Source organism: Argopecten irradians, chromosome 5 (assembly GCF_041381155.1).
Source record: "Argopecten irradians isolate NY chromosome 5, Ai_NY, whole genome shotgun sequence".
Classification (NCBI taxonomy): domain Eukaryota; kingdom Metazoa; phylum Mollusca; class Bivalvia; order Pectinida; family Pectinidae; genus Argopecten; species Argopecten irradians.
In genome coordinates this window covers 43,325,742-43,345,883 of record NC_091138.1, presented here as the reverse complement: position 1 = coordinate 43,345,883, position 20,142 = coordinate 43,325,742, and the positions used below count along the sequence as shown (strand labels likewise).

The following is a 20,142-nucleotide window of genomic DNA, read 5'->3' as shown; positions in this document are numbered from 1 at the left end:
TAATTTACAGGAATTGCACTGTTTTGACTATACAAACGACAATCTAATGCATTATATTCCTAATTGGTTGTCTGATAAGTATGATTGTTTGTATACTTGACCAAACCAATGTTTTCTTTGACAAAATAATAGTAACACGGAATCAACATATTCTTTTTGTTCAAAATAACAATATATATTATCCCAACTCTCATAATTCTGAAAGACCAAATACTCCGTTTTCCACAAGTTTTGACGAATTTAAGGTTTCATACAGGATATTCTGATGACTAACGTTTCCTAATATTTTTCAATATAAGATAAACAAGTTTGCTGATTCTAAAACTGTAAAGCCAGTATACAAATCGGGGTCATTGTTCTTGATTCTTTCTTGATACCCTAACTACCATAAAAAGTAAAAAAAAAATATATAATTTCGCACTTTAATGAATATTTCCAACAGATTATTAGCAGAAATAAAATTCATGAAGCTAAAAGTGTCGTCGCAATTGCAATCTAAGTGAAAATCTTGATAGGGGAAAGATAAAATTTCGTTTCTCTACAGAGGGTAAGAATCGCGCATTTTCAGAAAGACGGCCAAATAAGTAATTTCTTCAAATTCTTGTAAAACCATTCTACATAGAGCTGAGTTCTAACGTTTGTCATATTTTTCACATGAAAACTTGCTACAAATAAAGACAATTATTCTGGAAATCTCAAAAAAACTTTGATCAAGGTTAAATCAAGGCTTCAGCGAGACTAAAACCTAACCAGATCAGATCCTTATTAAGCATTGATGTCACTATCTTTATAAGGTCCAAAGTGAATATGAATAGGAAATGTTAAAAAACTGTTAATCCACGTAAACATAATAGAATGGTATGCAAACAAAGAATCGGTCTCTCAGAAATTCAAATTCAAAAAGAAAAAAAACAAAGTTTGATAAACTCATATTTGACATAATCTATGACCAAAGGGGAATTTCATTGGACTGACCAATTACATCGAGAAAAATTAAAAACTCTTGGTTGCGGTATTGGCGGAACCAATGCCCGTTTTAGTTTTAAAGCTGCCCAATATCAAATTACTAATCGGTGCAGCCAGACACATCGCACGTGGTCCAAGTGACCTGTTCAAGTAACTGTACTATCATAATGATAAAACATACACATAGATATATTTCGTACATTTTATTACAAAAACAATAAATAAGCTCACAATTGAGATACAATTATATAAGGATTTCGTTTACATATAAACGTATAAATGACATTGTCATGTTGACTAAGTAAGTTCATGGGGACATAAAATATAAATAAAATATCATTATAAAAGTAGCACATAACTCGACTCCATGTTATATAATAGCACAAAACATGGGGTGAATGTTTGCGTGAATAAATTACTATAATCACTCTACACTCATTTTCTTTCTTTTTTATCTTTGTCATATTAGATATCTGACACACGCCGAGTCAAAAATCTCAAAGTTTTATAACAGAACGGCCGATATCAGAATTCGTACAATTACACTGTACTAAATAGTTTATTCACAGCACGTTCATTTTCCTTCCATTCAACTTTCTGTTCTGAAGTGGCGTTCAATTGCAGCACCAATATCCTGTGGTCTTACGCTATTTTAATATTAATAAAAAGTTTAGACCTGAGGTGATTCTGTAGAAAGTTCTGAAGGTGTTGCTGTGGTGATGTCAACACTGACGTTGTTCTGATCAACAGTGGGCGCTTCCATCACCACGCTGTCCTGAACGGGCTGTACTAATGAAGGATCTTTTGCAATTTGTTCCACTACGTTCATCGGTTCAACGAATTGCTGTAATTCTGGAATCGTTACACGATCTGAGGAACTAGTTGAGATATCGAATGCGCTGTTGTCGGTTTTCGCTAATGGCATGCTTTCGAATGCGCCCTGGAATCCACCAAGATCATTATCAGATGAAACAGTACCGGCTATAGAAACGGCTGGGTCCTCTGGTTTGCACATGCGCTGTGTACACTCAGCCTGAAATAAAAAAGGATTTGTTATAAATCTGCACAGGAAAATATGAAGAAGTAATATTTATGTATAAGATAGTACATCACTTGCGAATTCTTCAGTAAGGTTCTAATATTATTAGAAAAATACAGAAAACTTGAACGTTATATTTTATTTTATGTTTTATGATTTGAAAAACTGTTAATAACAAAACAAATCCTTATAAAGATGTGATTGTTTAGGCAGGTTGTTACATCAGATTAAGTATTACAGATACTTACCGCTCCGTACATGTTGTTACAGGAACAAGTGTTGCCACAGACATCAATAGTGATAGATCCACCCAGAGGTATAAAGGTGTAGTCCAGACGACATCCTAAACGGCACTCGCACTGGACAGACGGAATATAGCTAGGGCAGATGTATTCCTCCGCGAACACGCATTCAGCGCCGGTGTCACAACCGCTGCAAACAAAGCAAAAAACGTTAATAGCTATTTACATATAACATTTTGATAATTGTTAATGTTAAAATTACTTAAAACATTTATCTGTTAACTTTTCATGTAAATGTAATGAAAATATCAAGAACTTACGTCGTGTGACAGCTCGAGTTCTGGTTTTCGTCTCCGACCCCTGGGAAAATTTGGTTCGTGTCCTTAACTCCGACATCCGGGAATGTCATATCGGGAACTCCTGTGCTTGTTGGATCAGATACAGCAACAGAAGCATCGGTGATAACAACTGGAGTAATAACAGGGGGCTCTGCTCCATTCCCGGGCTCTGTAACAACAACAGGGCTTATAACTGGAAGTCCTCCTTCTAAACCGGAAGTGACATCAAGAGTTGAAGAACCGGGTGTTTTGGTCTGATCCTCGTTTGTTTTTTGCTCCTGAACCACCGGTTTCCCATCAGCATCCACATTTTTGGTGTTGAAGCCGATACCAGGCTGGAGACCTGTAATAGGGACACGGTCTACAGGTAGGGTGTCCACTCCCTGGATAAAGACGTTCTTATTGAAGTCCAAAGGAGGTAAATTACTCTGGTCAAATCCTGGATTAATAAAACCCCCATTAGCGGTATTAATCCTGGGGTCGATGAACCCTGTATTAACTACTTCATGGGGGACAACGATATGCGATGTAATTGTTCCTCGAGGATGAAAAGTGTTAATATTGGCAGGAAAGTTTGGTCTGTAAAACGGTCCATGTCCTCGAGTTGGGTAGACTTTTCCCATTCCGTTCTGGATTGAGTAGGTGGAGGGCAGCCTTCGGTAGTAGACTCGGGGTGGCATAACGATACGCTTGTGGATGATTGGTCTGTAGATTTTCCTCCGGTATATTAAGTGTCCACTAGAAAGAGGCAGGGCACCGAACATAGCTATAGCAAACAGTAGAATAGCATTCATTGTGTCCTTAGAAAGTTAAAAATAGAAAGGAAAAAAATGCGGTATGTTTTCGTTGATTCGGTTCCGTTGAAAAAATGAATATCCTTCTTGGTATCAGGTTGTGTTGTTGCTTTGTTGGAGAGCGAATTGTTTCTGGTTTGGAAAAAAATCTGGAGACTTATATATAGTAAGACTGTCCATCTGATGACGTATGTGTTGGTCATAACATGTGCAGTTTATTGTCACGCTAAGTATGTTGTTGTGGTCTGTCTGATGTGCAACGACACGAAACGATGACGCATACGCATGTTTCTCACTACAATAGAGCGCGATACTGATGACGTAGTCCGCCACTTCCCACGACAGCCCACATCAAACTGTCAAGGTGAACAATAAATATGTCCGAATTGAAGCAGATGATCTCGTGAATGACCACGATTACCAGACAACAATAAGCAAGGAATGCTGGGAAGGGATTAAAACGTTGATGGTTCTAGAACAAACAAACATATTTCGACATGTTAAGCGTGACGATTACTAATGTCCACTAATCTATTTATGATTAAATGATGAGCATGTATGTGTTTACAGGTTCCGCCTACAATAGCACGAGCAGATTTTATGTCCCGACGAGGACACGCACACACACTTCTTTGGTATTTTAAAGTCAGTTGGACAATGCCCTATCCAGAGCCCATTAGTGTAAGAGCAAAAATTAACTTTCAAGTTGAAGTTTCAATAATTAAAAAAATACTCATTCAAAGCCAAGCGATTAGTCATGCAATATTTTGCGAGTGTTTCGCCAATATAAGATATCATATATTTCTGTAAACGATTGATCAATTAAGATAAAAACAAATATATTTAATTAGAATAGCAGTTATCTGATCCAAAAACCAAAACATTCCAAGGAAAAATTCATTTTCGTTCTTATTATGTAACAACCATCGCTTCATGTAAAACATCTGCTACCATGATACTTTTGAAATCATGTAACATTCAAACGGAAAAAGATTGTTTCTGAAGGTGGCATTACGTTTGTCTCATTACAATACCAATGTATATTTTGCTAATTTTCATTAATTTTGATAAAAAAAAAATCAATTGCTATACTGGAATTTAATATCAAATGTTCATGATTTAACTTTTGAGTGCTTCATATTTTCCTCAACAGTTATGCAAGAGAACAAAAAGATGAGATATTAAAACATTGAATCATAAAAACGTCTTTGATCAGACTCGGAAGTATTTGACGAGACCAAAATCTAGGATAATGGGGACATTAAAACCTTTTGTTACCTTAAAAGACTTTGATGTTGATTTTGAAAATCAAGGCCTTACTGTCATCTTAAATAAAATAATTTGTATAATAAAGGACAAGAAAGCACAAGAAACTTGCAATGTAGGCGATGTTTACAAGATAAAAATGTAATTATAGTAAATAGATGTCTTGACCGGACAAAACTGTAAACACAAATCTATCATAATTAATGATAAACAAATTACAAACAAGATAATAAAAAAACAAACCATCTGTAGCCCGAGGACTTACCAAACGGCCTTGAGACATTTAACGGAGATTGACGGAAATGTCCGAATGTAGTTCCTCGTAGTAACGGAAACATTCACATTTATCTAATGTTATTTGGTAACGATTTAGTGTTGTGCCTCTATTTTAGAGTGTTGATTGCTTTAATTTTCTAATAATTCCTCCCTCCTTCTTAATAAGGGCTTGAGACTAGCGACGGAAGAGTGGAAGATAGTACCTTAGTAATTAAGTACAATTTCTTGTAAGAAACTCATTGACTGAAATGGATTTCGTTTTTGATCAGGTTTCTGGTAAATTGAATACAACTCTTTAAAGGCCTGTTTTAAGTTTACCTTCCTTTATGTGAGGACGTCTCAGGTTTTTGAGGCGGATGAAAACTTTACACGGACGCATCATTCGCCGATGTGGGGTTCACGTATTCACAGCCAGGAGTTTGGTGGTTGAAAATAAAATATTTGTTTAATATTTATTAAATTTATCGCGGTTAACAACAATATATCATTATGTCTGGGCTGATATATTAATCACTTAGTCTGTATAATTAGTAAACAAATAAGGATGGTGTGGTTGTCAGTTGTGACATATTGCCAATTTATTTTCAAATTACATGAAAAATAAGGTAATCTTCTTGTAAGATAAAATGTGTCGTTTGATTTTCATGAATTCGTCATAATATTGAAATCTTGCTTGTAACGAACATTTTACAATGATACTTTTTAAAATTTTACTTTTTACTCATCCAATGAAATAGCATTGCCGTTTGTAGCGCCACTTTTGATTTGCTGATACGGAGTAATAATTTCATAGAAAATATAGTCCTTCAATAAATGTGAAATTTTGAAGAGTTTTTTTTCTATTGTAGATTGGATATAAGGATTTTTTATGTATTAAAGGTATAACACAAACACCAGAGTGTAGTTTATTAATAAACTAGATTTTTGCTATTTCTCTATTATTTTCAAATATTGAATTAAGTTAATCTTTCAATTCAAAAGGTAACAATTTCCACTGTATGCAAGGTTTCTTCATTTTCTTACGTATTGATGATTTCTTTTCTTTCTCGCATTATTTGAAGTAAACAAAGCCAATTAATAAAGAATCTATTAAATTACCGCCTCAAAATTTTCAATAAAAGGGGTAAAAAATAAATTATATCTATCAGTTTGGATACAACAACGAAGAGACATAAAAATGGTATCAATACCAAACACATTATTAAAGTTGTTAGTAGTATCAGGTCTAGGTTGTGATTAATCAACATATTTATAAATCGTCCGGGTTTTAACCCCTGGTGGCCTCTGACCTCATAATGTGAGAATTTCCTGATCAAAGGTGTCAATCTATGATTCATGATATCAGTCACTCAGTCAAATTACAAAATGTCATTTATCGTCTTAATTGAGAACCCAAACGTCAATTTGAATATGTTAATAAATATATAAATGAAATAAACAAATAGATTAACGTACAAAAATAGTCGCATTTTAGATTTAAAAAAATGTTTAATGAGGATGGACTTTTCCATTTTTCACATGTGTTTGTTTTCTTGTGGATACACTGTATGCGAGTAAACCGTTGCATACTTCTAGACTATCATCTCTGAAATGCAAGTTTGAAACTAACGTAGGGTAATTGCCAGGGAGTGACCATAGGGCAACGTTTTTTATCGGTTTTTTTCCCCTTTTGTTGGGTATTATTTTGTGGGTTTTTTCTCGATAATATTTTAAGTATATCACTTGTTTTTAAAAAGTAATTTGCATATTTATTTTTATATCTATACACATTAGTAACATTCGTAGTTGCGACTCTCCTGTAATACATCCCCAATCTTCCGGGTTAAAATAGAACACAAAATACAAAAATACAAAATCAGCGTAGTAGGTAATGAGATAATTATCACATAATATCTCGTCATCACTTCATAGTTTTCTCGTAATTGCAAAATAAGTATCTCGTTATCACGAGAACACAAAAAAAAATCAATTTTCATTTTTTTCTGCATGATGCGATTCAGCCTCTGAAGTATTCGAACTCGTAATAAAGTATTATCGATTTTGTAATGTTTTATTCCAAACAGCATTACCGAACGCTTTAAGAGATATAAAATTAACTGATATCTCCAGGTCAAAGATTACTACTGATAAGTATTTTAACACGTGTTTCATACAGAGCTCGGATCTTTAAAGTGATCGCCGCCAAGGATGCCAGTGCCAGTACTGGTCATAACTTCCCAAATGACCACAGGGGACTGTCCATGATGGATCTGGGTCGTATTACGTCACAAACGACTGACCAATAGTAAGTCCAGTTAATATTGGTTATTCCCCGTCTTCGCTGACCACTGCCGCCAATCTAGTTGTGATTGACCACACTTTTGAAGCCGTGCGTGGTCACTTCGATCATTTCCGTGTGTAGTCAGAAGAGTAAATAAACATGTGGTCAGTTCTTGTGGTCAGTCTGCCGGTCAAATACTAATGGCAAGTTATCTATCGTCAAAATAACAAATCTACAAATGACTACAAATAACGTGCTCTCTATTTTTTTGAAAAAATAAATATATATCATGGTTTCTCATAAAAACTGACTGTCCAACCGATTTGAACTACTAAAATTACAGTATTTTATGGATTGTTGCTCGATTCTAATCCTGGTAGGAAGTATAAGACATTTTATATAAATGACTAATCGATGTTTGCTCTTCGCCTCGTTAACAATCAGTTCCATTTAAGGACATATCAGGTTAAGGAAAAAGCAGGAGCCCTTAGAGATAAACCACCAACTTACGGTCAATTAAAATCAAAAAAAATATTTATAACAATTTAATTGTTGATTATTTATTAGATGCATGACCAGACGTTGGCGAACTGTGAATTTCAAAAGCAGAAAATAACATATAGTTCTGAAATATTCCTTTCAAATTTATTTCCGAAATTAAATCACTTTTTTAATTGCTTATTTATAGAATGTTGTTTTATTATGGTATACTTGTTTTTCGGTGAAAATGTCACCAGCTATCAATTTGTTGCTTTTAAAATAAAATAAAAAACGCATTTTAAAGCGCAGAACGTTTTTGCTGGGAGGCATTTTTCCTGTTGTTACTGCTGCATTTGCTGTTTTGATTTTTTTGGATTATTTTTATTTTTCTGGCTCACGGCGCTGGGATTCTTATTATATAGCAGAGCTGTGTATAAGAATAGAATCCACAATAAATCCGTCATATCTCCGAGCAATCGAAGTAATTAATCTAACATAATTCAATCAAAAGCCACTTTCCCTATCAGAACAGTCAGGCCTGCCCCAATAAACTGCAATAGGCCCTGGCAGAGCGGTAAGCTCTCGGTGTTTAAAACATTGTAAATGTCAGTGTGTGCATATATACAAATTTTACAACGGGTAACTTTTTCTGAACGAAGGATATGTTACACTCATTTATTCCTATGGCCGACGATAATATATTTAATTAAAATAAAAGCAATGAAATGCCAGGGGCGTAGGAAGCGGGGGGAGGGGAGGGGGTCAAACATATCTCCCCCACCCCCATTTCACCGAGTGAAATGTTCTTAAAATGCACATTTGAAAGAAGAAAGGATCCTCCTGCAAAAGGATCCTCCTGCATTTTTGTACTTCATTTTAGAAAAAATTTCCAGGGACCCCGAACTCCCCAAACTCGCACGCTAATTTGCGTATTCATTAATATCCTCTTTACGACGCCACTGTCTATAGATGTGAACACGGATTATATATAAACCCACAGAATATATACTTGATATACGTTTTTCATATATCACTAATGATATATGAAAAACATATATATCAAGTATATATCCAGTGGGTGCGGGGCTTGCGAAGGGGGGGGGGGGTGTTACGAAATATTGAGGACATATGCCCCCCCATTACGTTTCATCTTCCTACGCGACTGAATGCGTATAATATACCAACACTAAGATTTATACATTACCAGTGCAACAGAACGGCATAATTCAAAATTATTCTGAATGAGGGATAATAATATTTATTACATCTTATTTTGATTGCTCTTTTTGTATCTTGATCAAGAGGCACGTTGCCTCGCAAATCCAATCATTATACGCATATTATTTATACCTAACTGAGTTATTCAGGGTGGCGTCTTATGGCCATCGTTTTTCTTGTAATTCACATGCATATCATATAATCATTTTGTCATTTTTCAAAGAAACTACGCATATCTAATATAATGTTATAACCTCAACAAAGGTCCATAATTGATTAGTTAGCTATGGATAATACATTTAGGAATTATCCGCAAATTAATTTCATCTCTCCAAATATAAAAAAATAACAGCCGTAAAAATGTCTGCGCTAACAGTACGCGTATAAAAACCACTAATCATTAGCTAGCTATATAATGCTATGTTGATTACAGATGTTGGGATAATAAATTATTTTCGGAAAAGATTGTGTACATGTATTTAAAACGATTGTGATAGTTAAGATAGCTAGATATCAATTGATATCTAGCATGCCAAAAATAAACTTAATATATACATTTTTATAACAATGCATACTTCTGAAAACTATATAAAAATATCTTTATTTTTCATTTCTAAAGACGAAATACAGTCTCCAGGATTGAAGTCGTAAAATAATTGGCACTCTATAACATCCGAGGAAATTATTGATGATTATTTCGTGGTTTTTATTTTTTTATATTGTGTGCGGAAATGGGGGTTGCCGTTGCAAGCGTTCCGTTAAAATCTGTCTTTGTTTGTGCTTTCTACGATCAGTATTGCTAGAAATCAAATTAATAATTTTCGATAATTAATCATATTAAAATATCTCTGTGTAAATTATGAAAATGTTTTTCTTCTCTGTGAATTTAAATTAGAACCTTTTCTTGGTTAAATAAGTCATGCCTAACAGTTTATCTATATTTTATATTGTTATAGATTATATGAGCTCAAAATAAAAAGCTCCGCTCTGAGATGTTTACGAAACTGTGATTGAATCATATGGTAATTAGGAAGTGCCCGGCCCGTTTGTCATCATCAATTATTAATTTTCCCAAATGACCAATCGTTGACCTACGTAATATTGAATGGAACGGTCGCAAACAAGTGCGTCATTTAGAGTCCAGTGAAAATTCCACAGATGCTCCTCCTATTGATTGGTTAGGAAATTTGTATTTTTCATAAACCTAGAAGAACGTGTACGAGTCAGTGTAAATGACCCGCGGTTAGGTGTTTCTGTACAGGTATCCTTAGGAATACCGCCCTGATCAATCTCACCTGTGACAGGCTTATGACGTGTGGAGGTGCTAGCTATATCGTCCTGTTTGAGTGACGGCATATACATGTTCAAGTGACAGCGGAGGTATAAAAGTTTTACCATACCGTCTCCGCAGTCACTACGAAACTGTACCGACAGGCGACAGGACTTACAGAATGAAATTTCGGGATGGAAATGTGTTATGTGCTGTGATAGCATTATGTATTGCATTCGTGCATTCACAAGGGACTACCACTACATCTACGGGACAGCAAAATGGTGTTTCATTTCCAACCCAAACTATGTTTTTAGGTCAGGAAACTGGAGCTAATTCAGGACAGACCGATTCCACCCCAAACATCTTTGCGTCCTTTACTGGTCAGCCGGTTACTGTTCCGGAAACGACTAATCAATCCCAATTTGGATTTCCAGCCTTTCCCGGACAGACCGCCGGCACCACAAATGGACAGGCGACTAACTCCATTGTTCCAAGCACCACGACCGGTACTACTATCAATTCTGGTTTCACTGCACAAGTTCCCGGATTAAACGGGTTTCCAGGGCAACCTCCCCAGGCCTTAAATACAGTGTTTTCTACACAGACTGGTATCCAAACACTTCCAGGTCAACAAAACCGACCAGCTGGCTTCCCTGGGCAACCGGGAGTTCAGCCGATGTTTCCTGGCCAGGCAGCAGGACAGGCAACACCAGGACAGGTCCCAATGTTTGTAGGGCAACCAGGCATGCAGGCTGGGTTCCCTGGGCAACCAGGCATGCAGCCCGGATTTCCAGGACAACAGCGACCATCTGTTTTCCCGACAACCGTGTTCCCAGGACAAGCCCAGCCATTTACTCCCCAAAATACAGCAGCTTTCCCGGGACAAATTGGTGTTCCGGTTACAGCCGGAAGTACTGACCAACAAGGCAACCAACAAACCGGAAATGCAATTACCGGAACAGGCCAGTTTAATGCAGCTACTGGAGGTCAACAACAGCCAGGGATCATTACCGGTCAAGGTCAAACCTTTATTACCGGAAATACAGGACAACAGCCTGGACAGTTGCCAGGACAACCAATGATTACTGGTGGCCAATTTGGACCTCAAACTGGACCTCAACCTGGACAATTTGGACCGCAAACTGGAATCCAGACCGGACAATTTGGACAACAAACCGGAATTCAGACCGGACAATTCGGCCAACAAAATGGAATTCAAACAGGACAATTCGGCCAACAAACTGGAATGCAGACCGGACAGTTCGGACCACAAACCGGAATTCAGACGGGACAATTTGGACCACAAACCGGAATTCAGACAGGACAATTCGGACAAAATGGACAGTTTAGACCCCCAACTGGGCAATTTGGTCCCGGTGGACAGTTTGGCCCAAATCCATTCAACCCTTTTGGACAAAGGCCAGGCCAGTGTCACACGACGTAAGTATTGAAACCCTGAATATATTATTATAGTAACTTTAGTTGTCTAACTATGATAGAATTGTTGATTGGAATCGATAGAAAATAGTGAAACCCGAGTTGATAAACAATAGAAATAAAGATGACCTAAATATATCTTGATTGATTTTCACCTTAATTTATGCCAAGGTCATTTGCTGCATGCACACCAAATTGATATTTCAGTAGTGTTAACTAATTGTTTTCGTGTGACAAAAGATAAAGTACAAAAGTTCTTACCGAAAACACCGAAAAATATGATAATGTCATGCAATACTATTCAGCTAACATGATCTTGATTGATTTCAAGTTCACGTCAAGGTCATTCACAAAACAAACTGGTATTTCAGTAGCGATAAGTTTTATCTGTAGAACCAGAATAACCTGGCTTATAGCTGCAATAGAGTGAAAAACAACAAAATATGTAACTGTTATGTAATACGTTCTGTTTCTTTGCTACTTTAGCGGATGTCCCGGTGGTTCTCAGTGTGTTTTCGCCCCAACTGGTGCCCATATGTGTCCGACTTGGATCCCCATCCTGCCCTGTTCCTGCCGACAGGGATGCCAGGCCCAGAACCTCTTCATCCCTCTAGGCCAGTCCCGTCAGATCGACAGGTGTGGAAACACGTGTACCTGTAATAGCCCGGATGGAACGGTAAGTTGATCCTTAAAAAATTACCTCTACATCAAAGTGGAATCCAACCGGTCTTATTTACATCAAACAATGAGGAAACAAAAATATCAAAATATGTAAAGAAATATATCTGGAATTTACATTACTGTATCATCCTAATATATAAAACAAACATATATCCTGTTTGACTTCTACTATTAACTTATGTTTATTTCCTATATATTTTTATTCACGTGAAAAATATTAATGGTTTATCATGTCGGTTTAATGTGTATATCCCTCGTCTGTCTGAAATTGCACATGCATCCTGGGATGTGTATCGCTACAATTTGGATGGGAACCGTATATATAAGATGTGGTCATTAATCACGTTTTCTGTATTAAGTACGGGACCACGTGTACACATAGAAGTCTATATGATGAACTAACACGTGTGTATAACATACTTACCGAAATCCTAACCTATATTTCATGTTTCCTGATAGATCATGACATATACGTACTCAGCGGAAGTCAGCAGAATTTGTCACCCCGGGCATTTGTTGCACGCTCTTGTATGAGATCCTTCTAGGCATGTACTATGTTTATAAACGGTATTTTGTTCATGTTGTAGCCTGCCTGTACGAATATGAACTGCCCACCTCTACAACAACAGCAACAACAAGGACAACAGCAACAGACACAGCCACAACAAACTGGGAAGTAGAGCGTCGCGCCATCTTCTACAGCTAGCTAAGCTTTCCGCAAATGACAGCAGTCGTAAGCAAAACAGAACAAAATGCAACTGTGGTTTGTTCTCTTTTTAGACGAAGATACATATATAGATAACACAACTTCAGCGGCTTTGACAAAATGTAACAAAGCTTAAAGATAGTGTGACGTCATAGTAATACCCGGATGTATTGCTATTATTATTGTAATGATACTTGAAGGTACTACAGTCCCAAAGAAATGTCCGATTTTGTTCACTGCAAAGCTTTTCTTAAACTCGTTCAAGAGGACATAATATTGTTTTTGGAACATCCATGATAAGTTCCGAATGAATTACAAACGATATATCCAGCAATGTTAGTGTTCCGAACAGAGCGATTTCTATAATGATTTTCAATCGCCTTTCTTTTCATAATTTCTATACGTAACAACTGTTACGTAATAACTAGTGAGTTTTTATACAATGCGTGTGTTTAGAAAGAAACGTTGATAGATAGAGAGATAGACAGTGTTGAAATGAAAGAGAATGAAAGAACGATAGTAAGATAAATGAGAGCGAGTGTGAATGAAAACCTTTTATATGAAATTTAATGCCATATATATTTTGCACTCGCCTTGTGGCAAGAATGTGTATTTTTAAAACTGAATAAATTGTTACGTTATTCATACTTTTTGTCTTGTTATATTTCAAATTCTTGTAATTCTGAGTTTTGTCATTACGGATTCCATTGTACCCTTATATAGAGGATCGTGTTAGATATTATCATATTTATGTTTCCTCTTAACACAGACACAATGAACCTACCAAAGGTAACTTTAGTAATTTTTTCGGATTGTTTACCGTGCGTTTGGTTGATGCTTTACGAAGCTTGGGATTATATTGTTATTCGGCCTAGAAACATAATGTTTTATTTTTTTTTCAAATTAATTAGTTATTTCAAACGAATTATCATGGTGTCTGATTTCTGCCATTTTCCGATCATGCTACAAAAATAACTTGCCAGCGCGACAAAATACGTAATATGTCGCATTATCGTCATAATTCTGTTGTGTTGGCGGGTTATATTTGTCGTGTTGTTGCGCTCTGGCATTTGCGAGAGATGGCCGAAAACAGCCATCATAGCGTATGGTATCACTAGATGCTTCTATGTCATAGACGCCCATTTCTCAGGGTTGACATAACAACTTTAGTCCTGGCACGTTAAACATTGAGATGAAATAATAGGTCTATATACATCTCTTAAAGATACTCCACCGCTGACAAATGGTATTTTTCGCTATCAAAAACAGGAGCAGATGATTTAGTATTTTTCTTCAGTTGCAAAAGTTACTTACTTTACACCATTACCACCATTGAAAAGTTTGAACTTCTAATTTTTTAAGTTAAAAATATGAAAAATAATTAATTGCATCCCGAAAAAAATCCGTGTCACTTTATCCTAAAGGGAATAGAGTACCAATTGCGCATGCACCAATGGCGAAATAAATTATTTTATATTATTTTTTGTGTTAATTAGGCATATATATACACTTTTAAACACCAATTATTGTTCAAATGATGAATATCATTTATGCTCTGTCGGCGGTGGAGCATCTTTAAGCGTTAAATATAAACACACACAAATTAAAATATGCTTTTTATTGAAAATCTGCAAAAAATACAGCAGTAGAAATTAAAAAAAAAATAAAAACATTATAAGGTAACATATTACATTATTACAATCGCATTTACGTTTACCGACGACAAAAATGACAAAATGATCTCCCATAGCCTATATAGGATTTTAGTGGTAATTGTAGTATTAATTAAATGTCAAGTATAGAACTCATAGAAGCTGACAACATGAAACTTGGAAATATATAAATTTCAAACATGTATTCTTCTTTTATAAAGCTATGCCTAATCATTGTTTTATTGTATAATATACAGAAAATAAATGACACTGTAGAAGTGATGTGTTATTACATTACATGAAACATATCTGATTGTCCAGCGAGATGAGGAAAAAGGCAAAGATGTTTGTTGTTTGCTAGTCACAGCCAGTTTCCTCCTGTGAATGCGATGCATTCGTTGCGGATGTGAAGTGCAGGCGTGATGTGAGGGGACTGTAATGTGTTCGTATTGTGCCTCTTTATAATAGTGAAACTTTTGTCTTTTTTATAGTTCTATCTCACTGAAGTATGCCGCCCATCAGAGACTTAATTAGCTAATTAACGTATTTAGAAAAAGTATCGCATTTACTCATCAAATTGCCAATTGTACACTAAAGCTTATTATATTTCTATGTTTTTATCATTTTCTATGAATTGGAAAGTATGGTTTGTGTAAATATATTTGTTACAAAACGAGAAAATGTTTCATGTGACGATTTAATGACTAGTACGATATGTAACTGTCACCTTCATCAGACAAATGACCAGGCGGCATAGGTACACAAAGTGTAAAATGTGTTCCATCACATATATATCGAAAATTTATGCTCCATATAACATTATTTCCCTAATCTTATTGTAAATAAGTAGTATCGTAGCTGTTGTTATAAAACTGTAGTTATCTCGAGACTGTGATTTTACGAAGTGTATAATAAGTCAGAATGGCTTGGTGCTATATTATATCAATATGCATATGTAGTGTGGTTTCATGGTGAGTTTGGCATTATAGTAGAATACTTTGAACTTGACTTTTTGGTACAAATAGCTATCAGTTAATAATGTGGTTTTACGCAAAGGTTATTTAAGGACTTTCCCTAGGAATATGTGTGGTACTAAAATAAGCAAACTTTATACGATTACGCGAAAATGTTGACAGAGGTTTCTCAACTGGTCACATTTCATATATACAAATCAACAAAAAACTCTTTGAGCATCACAATGCACACAATGCATTTGTTTTAATTTTGCAACAACAAAGAAAAATCTAAACTGTCAGCTTTGACAAAACTTGCGATATCTACGTTTACTTTGCAGTATATTGAGTACAAATGAAAAGAAGTGACTACAATCTCATTATACAGTTTTAAAGTTTCATAATAATTGTGACTTCTAAGAAATATTTGTGCTAAAACATTCATGTATCATCAAAACACAGGTGTTGACATTATTCGAGGCGTTTCCTCAGTTTATAATGGCCAAATATAGTAGAAGGAGTAGAAATATTTTGAAAAACATTTTCAGGACTCAGTGTTCAAGATAGGCAAGGATGTCTTCAGAGTATTAATGTGCCAATTTAGAATAATAACCTATCTCAGTAAGCAAATAAACTTGCAGATTTTAGCTATTCGTATAAGATATAACAAAAATATTTTTGGTATAAACATAGACAATTTCACTATATGCTGATGATACGTCGTTGATATTATATGGTTCTGAAGGTTCTTTGAAGGCTGCAGTTGATGAACTAAATATATATGCAAAAAATTCGGAATTAAAAGTTAATATTGGAAAAACTCAGAAAATTTTGATTGGAAGTAAAAAAAAATATAGTAACGATACACTTTTTCCGGACCTAAACTTAAAATGGAGAGACAATAAATTTACACTTCTTGGTATAGACTTTCATGTTGACCTACACGGAGTTCCGAAATTGAACTATAATGAAAAATTAGTAAAAATTAAAAGTATAATAAAGGCATGGATAAAAGAAATCTCACACCCCTTGGTAGAATCACACCAATTAAATCACTTTTAATTTCTCAGTTGAATCACCTTTTTATTTCTTTACCCAATCCTGATGATAGCTTTATCAAACAATTAAACTCCATTCTTTTCAATTTTTGTGGAATAGTAACAAGGATAAAATTAAGAGAGACGTAGTGACCAGAGGATATTTGGATGGTGGCCTTAAAATGGTTAACTTGTTGGCATATATCAATGCTTTAAAAATTAGTTGGATAAGGAGACTTTATAGGACAGAAAATAAATGGTGTGTGATTCTGAAAACAAAGGTAAATTTTCTTTTTTTTGGCCAATTGTGGCAGTGATTACTTAAACCTTGTATTGAAAAGGATAAAAAAAATTCTTTCTCGGTAGATGTTTTTAATACATTGTACAATTTAAGGTTGAAATCCTTCAAAAATAACAATAACACCAGTTATAGAAGTTAAAAGTGCATTCTGTCCTTCTGCTCCCCTCCTTCTGCCAAGCTCTGTCTCTCTCTCTATATATATCTTCTCAAACCTCTTCTACCATTTTCCTCTCCTCCCTGCACATCTTGTTCTCCTTCTCTCATCTACCTTTTTCCCCTTTCTTTGATAAAAAATAGGCAATACTTTCATTTGAAAAAAATTAAGAATGAATGTGTGGAAGAATGTTTATGACAATTTCTGTATTGTATATGTTTAGTATAATGTCATAGTATTGCTATGAAATGTTTTTGGAAAATAAAAGAAATTAAAAAAAATGCACTTACCAATTGAAATCAAAATAAAGGGAGGTTTGTTTGTTGGTTCGTTTGCTTGTTGGTTAGATAAACGTCCTGTTAACAACCAAAAGAAGGACTGCCTCCCGTGTATGCAGTATGTTGCGTGTATAAAATGCGTGCGTGTTTTTTGGAGACTTCGGTATATTCGTGTTGTGTTTCTTTGCAATAGTGGGATACTTGTCCTTTTTATAGTGTTATATCACGGTAACATACCACCAATATCATTCCAAACCAATATCATTAATTAAATGTTTTGAAAAATATAAAAAAAAATATACCACAGAGGTAAGTGAAACAAAACTATAGGTCAAAGTTCAAACAATAACAGCATTATTTTAAAAAAATGTTTGGTTTTAATATAAATGATATAAACTCGAATGAAATGTTTACCAAAAAGAGCGAGTAATAATATTTTCTGTTGTTTTTTACACTTGTATTTCATGTTAGTTCATCTTTATCTACTCATCATTATTGTTGTTGTGGGAAGAATTAAGACAAAACAAAAAGATAAAAATATTTTATAAAGCGTGATGCATGTTTGCCCGTGACTTCATGACGACAGCAAAGCTATTCATACCCTTGAACAATTTTGTTTTATGTATATTTATAGACAAGAAATCTTACGCTAGTAGAGGGGGAAGCCATATAATCTTCTTTAAACTTAAAGGGACAATTCAGTCTAAGAGTACATTCAAATTTGCACATATTTCGGAAACAAAGAAGTTCTAATAGAAATGAAAAAGTTTGTTTGACTGTTATATGCCAGAAAAGCCCACTTTAGTAAAATGTGTGTGAAATGTCTTGTATGCCGAACCCTGGCCCTTGCTAGTGTAGTAAAGATATGTTTTGCCTAGAACTACTCAAATCGCTCTTACAGTAGTGTGGTTACCTTATTAGATGCATATTCTTGTCTAAAGATAATTTTATCAACTTATCAGTAGTTATGTATTGCATTTGTTTAACGTGCCTGACCTATGCTAGGGTATGGGTTCAGCGTACATGTTGAATCGTATTGATCAACGATTTGAAATTTCAACGTTAGCAATCAAAATACTTAACAATGTCGTGGATTTTGTCAATACTTCTTGTTATATGTTTCATAAGAAATATCGGACAATATATTTATGTCATATTTTGCTTCGTAGTTATGTAACAGAATTAGCCTCACTGAATTGTCCCTTTAAGAACATGTGTTCTATGTCATTTTATCAAATATCTCCCATTAATAAGCGTAAAGGGACACAACTCCTACAGTCTATAATAATCATGGAGATAACAATACCATCTAATCAATCTAGGTCAATATGTTGTTATACCGCCCTCGTGGACAAAATAATGACCAGAGAGTAGCTTCTACCAGGTTAGTATAACATCATGACCAAATTTAAAGCTCTTAATTTTAAAAAAAATGGCATTACCATTATTTGACATGTGTATGCTAATTGCTAGAAAAACGATGGGCTTAGAACACCACCCTGATGAACTCAACATTTCGGCAATATGAGTTCACGAGAGCAATATCGACTCTCAAATACTTGAAAAATGGAAACATTGATATTAAGTCGAAATGCTTAATATCGATATCCACGTAACGATGCATCAGTCAATGAGAATAATGGCAAATCAAATCAATAAAAATTATCTAATATTAGCCCATGCATAAATTTTATTTCCCAAAGATTACCTAGTATGTAACTATCGACTACAGAAACTGCACGAAATATTTTTTTTGTGTTATTTATTAAATTCACGTCCTATTGACAGCAAGGATCATGTAAGGACGGCTTCCCATGTAGGCGGTGTGTAGCTCGTATGAAGCGCGAGGTGCATGTTTTGGGAGACAACGATATATTCGTGTCGTGTCCTCACTGCCTCACGTAAAGTGGAACTCTTGCCTTTTATATAGCTATAACACACTCCACCCGATAACATTATACTGGCAACCGGCGAACCAGTCGTCCTACTCCCTGTATGCTGAGCGCTAAGCAGGAGTAGAAACTACCACTTTTATAGACTTTGGTGTGTCTCGGCCAGGGGACAGAACTCAGAGACTACCTCCAAGAGGCGAGCGCTCAACAGAAGGCCAAAAGTGTATGGCAAGCCAAGTTACTTTTTATTCTTTTATTCCGATATCGGAATTGAATTTCCGATATCGGAAATTCATTTCCGATATCGGAATTAGAATTCTCGATATCAGAAATTCAATTCCGATATCGGAAATTCTAATTTCGATATCGAAAATTCTAATTCCGATATCGGGAATTAGAAAACAATTTCCGATATCGGAAATTCAATTACCGATATCGGAAATTCTCTCTACTCATTATTTGCATTGCAGATTATACTTCATTTCCGATATCGGAAATTGAAATACCGATATCGGAAATAGAATTACCCATATCAGAATTTGTTTTCTTATTTCCGATATGGGAATTAGAATTTCCGATATCGAAATTAGAATTTCCGATATCGGAATTAGAATTTCCGATATCAAAAATTAATATGAATTCCCGATATCGGAAATTGATTTCTCGATATCGGAAATTGAATTCCCGATATCGAAAATTTAATTCCCGATATCGGAAATTAGAATTTCTGATCGTAAATTTAGTCATCTTTTACGATATACAACAGGGACAACAAGTACAACTCTTACGCTTTCCTACTCGAGATAATAGTGAGTCTATATTCCCATATAACTCTAGCAAACTAGATACTTGCGGTATTCGAGTTACTCCCCGTAGAATGGTAATTATAGTGTTCTGTT

At 35.2% G+C, this 20,142-nt stretch overlaps 2 protein-coding genes across 2 annotated transcripts; one reads left to right on the top strand and one right to left on the bottom strand.

The window, feature by feature from the left end:
* Positions 1-1,154: 1,154 nt before the first annotated feature.
* Positions 1,155-3,519, bottom strand: LOC138324585 (uncharacterized). The gene is made up of 3 exons (XM_069269635.1): positions 2,568-3,519; positions 2,254-2,437; positions 1,155-1,999 (listed from the first exon to the last, which is right to left on the bottom strand). The coding sequence occupies exons 1-3, from the start codon at positions 3,377-3,379 to the stop codon at positions 1,637-1,639; spliced, it is 1,359 nt and encodes a 452-aa protein (XP_069125736.1). The 5' UTR covers positions 3,380-3,519; the 3' UTR covers positions 1,155-1,636.
* A 6,811-nt stretch (positions 3,520-10,330) lies between these two features.
* LOC138323956 (calcium-binding protein P-like) lies at positions 10,331-13,623 on the top strand. The gene is made up of 3 exons (XM_069268912.1): positions 10,331-11,592; positions 12,076-12,265; positions 12,858-13,623. Exons 1-3 carry the CDS (start codon positions 10,331-10,333, stop codon positions 12,948-12,950), a joined length of 1,545 nt encoding a protein of 514 aa, XP_069125013.1. The 3' UTR covers positions 12,951-13,623.
* The last annotated feature ends 6,519 nt before the right edge of the window (positions 13,624-20,142 follow it).

Coding starts and splice junctions, on each gene's coding strand:
- LOC138324585 (XM_069269635.1), bottom strand. CDS start 3,379: ATGAATGCTATTCTACTGTTTGCTATAGCTATGTTCGGTGCCCTGCCT. Junction 2,438..2,567: donor AACTCGAGCTGTCACACGAC/GTAAGTTCTTGA, acceptor CTTTGTTTGCAG/CGGTTGTGACACCGGCGCTG. Junction 2,000..2,253: donor GTAACAACATGTACGGAGCG/GTAAGTATCTGT, acceptor TTTTTATTTCAG/GCTGAGTGTACACAGCGCAT.
- LOC138323956 (XM_069268912.1), top strand. CDS start 10,331: ATGAAATTTCGGGATGGAAATGTGTTATGTGCTGTGATAGCATTATGT. Junction 11,593..12,075: donor CCAGGCCAGTGTCACACGAC/GTAAGTATTGAA, acceptor TTGCTACTTTAG/CGGATGTCCCGGTGGTTCTC. Junction 12,266..12,857: donor GTAATAGCCCGGATGGAACG/GTAAGTTGATCC, acceptor TTCATGTTGTAG/CCTGCCTGTACGAATATGAA.